This window comes from Pteropus vampyrus, unplaced genomic scaffold, assembly GCF_000151845.1.
Source record: "Pteropus vampyrus isolate Shadow unplaced genomic scaffold, Pvam_2.0 Scaffold81, whole genome shotgun sequence".
Lineage (NCBI taxonomy): Eukaryota > Metazoa > Chordata > Mammalia > Chiroptera > Pteropodidae > Pteropus > Pteropus vampyrus.
Genome location: NW_011888862.1, coordinates 4,482,380 through 4,487,318, shown reverse-complemented (window position 1 = coordinate 4,487,318; position 4,939 = coordinate 4,482,380). Strand labels below are relative to the sequence as shown.

Here is a 4,939-nt window from a genome sequence, read left to right as displayed (position 1 = left end):
TCATACTTCCCTTGACCCCCTCAATCACTTTTTAGCTCCTACCTAGTCTTTCTCAAGAGTAATCAAGACCGACTATCTGAATTTCCTTATCCTCCATTTCATCCTTCACTCACTGAAACCAGGGTTGGCCTCTCGGCAGCCCCCCACCCCTCAAACCTTTCCTGAAGCTGTTCAGGTGATGATGTCCCAATTGCCAAATTCATGCACCAGTTTCAGTCCTCATCTTTCTAGAGCTTTCTGCTGCATTTGAGACAATTTACTACGTCCAGCTTGTTTGCAGGGGTTGGTGTTTCACTTAAGATAATGACCCAAACCCTGCCACCACCCTAGTCTTACCTGAGATGTATGAGAATTAAAAGTCTTCAGGAAATGCTTGGGTCATCTTGGCTGTGTTTATAAGTCCAAACTCTATAGCAGCTATTTTCTGGGATCATTGATGTACTTGGTGGAATGATAACTGCAAAGATTTGACTCATGGTGTTTCAATGGACATGAAATTTAAAGGCAGAAAGGCAAAAGGACAAAGAGTTATGGCCTAAAGTCAACAGTGTCCTTACTCTGGAGCAGAACATAAAGTAGAGATAGCCTAGAAAGGTTGATTTGATCACTAGTTGTGTCCTGACCAGAGAAGTGGCGGTTCTTATACCCTCTGTGCAGGAATTTTAAAGTGTATCTGCATGGATCCCAGTGGGATGGAGCCCCAGATGTAGCCTGCTCATTAACCCCCCTTCATGGCTTTCCCCTTACCTAGGTCACTATTCTCTAACTCTTCCCTAGTTGTGCTTTCTGCACCTCTTTCCCAATAAAATACCTGCACTGATGTCATTGTCTCAGGATCTTCTGTGGGAGAATCCACGCTAAGTTAGGCAGGAAGCCTATCCATCATGTTCCCTCCTTTCATCCCGAGGTTATTGTCTGGGACTGGCCCCCTAATATTCTCTTAATAAAGAAATAAATGAATGCTTTAAGAATCTGCACAGCAGTGGAAGTAATAACTGTTTCTCCAAGTAGTGAGGGTTCCATTACCAGAATTGAGCAAGCAGAGACTGCAGTCACCCATCCATGGTGTAGAGCAGTGGTCCCCAACCTCTTTGGCACCAGGGACCGGTGCTCCTTGAGCATCTAATGCCTGATGATCTGAGGCGGAGCTGAGGCGGTGATGCTAGCGCTGGGGAGCGGCTGCAAATACGGATGAAGCTTTTCTTGCTTGCCCGCTGCTCACCTCCTTCCTGTGCAGCCTAGTTCCTAACAAGCCACGGACCAGAACTGCAGACCGGTAGTTGGGGACCTCTGGTGTAGTGGATAGTGTGGGCCTTCGTGTGTATCTTTAGGCCCATGTACGTATCCTCCAGCTGCTGTGAATATTGGCTGCTAATGGCTCACAGCTGCCTCCCACTCTGGGCACTGCCTTCTGCAGCAGGAGCTGCCTCTCCCAAGGTTGCGCTCCCTCCTGGGGGGTGGAGTGGCCTAGTCACTGGTTTGCCGATGTGGGGATAAAGTAGCCTGGCCACCTCATCTCAATTTAGGACAATTCTGGAAGTTTATCCAACTCCAGATCTCCCTATTGGATTGGCCAAGGCCTCCATGGTAACTGCATTGCCGGCTGCCTTCTTTCCCTGCCCAGCCCTGCTTTTTTCATTTTTTAAGGTGCTCCCGATAGCACTCCCCAATATGCCGTCTGCCTGCATCTCCCCATTTTGGTGTTCAAGCAAAGACTCAGGGATACCAAAGAGAAGCCTCTTCTATTTGTGTGAATTTCAGATCTGACGCTTTGATTTCAAATGTGAGGCACGGGACGCATTGGGAACACTGCAGAGGGTTTCAGTGGTTTCCATTGTTCTTTTATTATTCCTCATGAAGCCCAGGGACTGTGAAAAAAATCACTTGTAAGGTGCCTTACTCAGGTACCGTGTCGTAATCGTCCCCCATGCAGACTTGTTCGAGGCTGGGTTACATGTCCCTCTTGTTGGTTTGGTGTTTGCAGTGGATGACTGCAGGTCGGGGCATTCTGCATGCTGAGATGCCATGCTCAGAGGAGCCAGCCCATGGCTTACAACTGTGGGTTAATTTGAGGAGCTCAGAGAAGATGGTGGAGCCACAGTACCAGGAACTGAAAAGTGAAGAAATCCCTAAACCCAGTAAGGATGGTGTGACAGTTGCTGTCATTTCAGGAGAAGCCCTGGGAATAAAGGTAAGACATGCTGCTGTGTGCTTGTGAAAACTGAGGTGGTCAGTGACATATGCTGTGTGGACCAGTATAGACTCTGGTGGCACCATCTGGGTTGTCAGCTCTCGCTGGATCTATCACAGTTCATGTCCCATTGGATGGACTTGCTTCCTAGGTGTCAGAATCAGTGGAATCTGAGGGAATCCAGAAGTTTTTTTGTGCCACATGCAAACCAAGAGAGTTAGAAAAATTATAGGAAAGCAAGCTCATCTTAAAAATTTGGTCAAAAAGCAATTTTCAAGGCGTATCTTAATATATGTGCAGATTTAGCCTCTTTCCTTTTGCTTATAGTACAATTTTCTACCTCCTTGCAACTGTAAAGTCACCAACTTTAAGAAATAAACGAAAAACAAAACCAACTTCGCTCCCTGAAGATTTATTTAAATTATCTATGCCCAATTTAGCTGGTAAGGAAAGCACACTACTACATCATAGAAACGTTGTTTTAAATGAATTTCGACATTTATTTATCCCATACATGCCATGCCCTATACATTCTTATCAAATGAGACCTCATAATATTTCAGTTTAGGGTCCCCCCTTTTTAATCAAATAAAATCAATCCAGGCTAAAGATCACAGACAGATTTGTGGTAGGAAAAGGTCCGGAAGTCCTCTGTTAACTGCACACCAGAACAGCTGCTGGGGAGACCGAGCTCCTCATGGTGTGTGGTTGGAGGTACCTGCCAGCTGGGAAGTGAGCTGGGTGAGATAGTTTCTTAGGCGCGGTTTCCCAGAGTCAGACTCCAAGATGAGATTTCACGTGCAAGTGATTTTAAAGGACGTGCCCGAAGGGGAACAGAATAAGGAACCAGGACAGGGAAGGCCAGGGAACCAAGCAAAGGTGTCTTCTTAGGCAAAGTCCCTGGGAGAATGGAGGGGACTCTAGAGGATCATTCTGCCTCCTGAGTTGTCCCGGCCCACCCAGGGCGAGGGAGCTAGGCTTTCGTACTCCTCTGCCCCACGTCATCACTGATGGCCGTTGAGTTTGGGGTGGGGGGGGGCAAAAAAATGGTTAAAAGGGATCTGAGAGGATCTGGAAGGGGCCTCGATAACCACTTCCACATGATCCCTGCCACCTGGCGATGACGGCATCAACAAATTGGGAACCACTTTGCCATCCTCTCTGTGGGCAACCAGCACTTTTATGTAGTAATTTTTATGTAGTAATTTATATCCATGGGAATTTTGTTTAGCCACAGGGATAATGGCAGGAGCTGCTAGCCAAGGACTCTGGAGGGGAGGAGGCATTTTATGGGTAACAGTGGTTATGATTATTGGTTGGGACCTACCTGGTTTTATATTTCCTGCACTATAACCACAGTTCTTTGGCTGTACCAGGCCTAGGTGTGTGCATTATTTTGCTTTGTGTTGCCAGTGCAAAGAGAATTAATTGAAGAAAAAAAGGATCAAAATGTGCTCCCTTTTAAGCCTGCTCTCTAGGCCCCCCCTGGCCTATGGCTTAGTACTTTGTAGTTGGAAATGTGACCTTTCATTGTTTCTGTGACCCAGATCTGTTTCACCAGCACTGGGTGACGCCCTTTCAGCTGTATGGTAAGTTTCCTCCCATTCAGTGCCACCGAGGAGAGTTCGGATCGTGCGGGGCTTCCCGGTATAAGGCGAAGGACGTGGCTGGGTGTGCAGTCAGGCAGGGAGGTGTAATGACAGTTGAATTTGTGCAGCCGAGAAGCGGCTCACTGTTTCCTATGGGGCTTTTCACTCTATTTCTAGGACCCTAAGGTTCTAGGGACATATCGAGAGATTTCCCCCCTCTACTTCAGCCAAAGCACAAGGCTTTGTGTAATTGTCCCTCAGATTTCCTTTACAAAAAGCACTGAGCTGTCTGCAGCTAAAACCAAAACGAGACCACCGCTTTAATAGGTCAGCCAAGTCAGCAATATCACAACTGCTTCTCATTTTTAGAAAACAATGCAATTTTAATGTCGGAGCTGACTCCACTTACAGGCAGAAGGGCATTTGAAAGCACTTCCAAGCAGCAGATCACATGGTCTTGCAGTCACAACCAAGAATTAGAGACCAGAGCTAATGTTTTTCTTTTTTACCTTTAAGAACCTTTATTATGCTAATCTGCGTTTGGGAATTCTCTAGAAGAGGCTGCTCTGTGAGCAGTGATCGACAGGACAATCATTTCCCAGCAGTGTTTCTTCCAGGACATTGTAGTAAAATATTGATTTAGTGCAATGTTTCTGAAACTTGTCTAAAGGGAAGATAAACTTCCCTCCCACATCCCTAAGTTTACTTAATTTAGGTTCTCTAGATGAAGGTCCTGGCAACCTGTAATGTTTTAACTTTGTAGAATAATGTCTTAGTAGCTGCTGGCCTCCGTTTTTTATTTTTGTCTAGTAAAACCTCTGAATCGCATTACATCTTCCTAAGCCAATGGTCAGTTTTTATTTATGAGAGCATTTTAATAAGGAACTCTTGGAACCGTGGTTAGCATTAATTTGAATTTTTAGAGGCAGTATGCTGCTGTGTGGACCAGTATAGACTCTGGTGACAGATGGCCTGGATCAGAATCCCCACCATGAACTAGCCGTGTGGCCTTGAGCAAGCCACTTAACCTCTCTGTGCTTCAACATCTTCATCCATAAAATAGGGTTGCTGTTAGGACTGAGGTTTTTTAATATATTAAGGTATCAAAAAGACGCCATACACATTGTAAGCACCTCATAAGTAGTAGCTGTTGCTATTA

The 4,939-nt window shown here is 45.8% G+C and overlaps 1 protein-coding gene across 1 annotated transcript in view; it reads left to right on the top strand.

Moving 5' to 3' along the window:
- The window catches only part of PIR (pirin), an 89,327-nt gene that overhangs the window by 25,029 nt on the left and 59,359 nt on the right, over positions 1–4,939 (top strand). Inside the window, exon 7 of the mRNA XM_023532347.1 lies at positions 1,934–2,191. Coding sequence (XP_023388115.1) covers positions 1,934–2,191 — 258 coding nt within the window. The remainder of the gene's footprint in view (positions 1–1,933; positions 2,192–4,939) is intronic.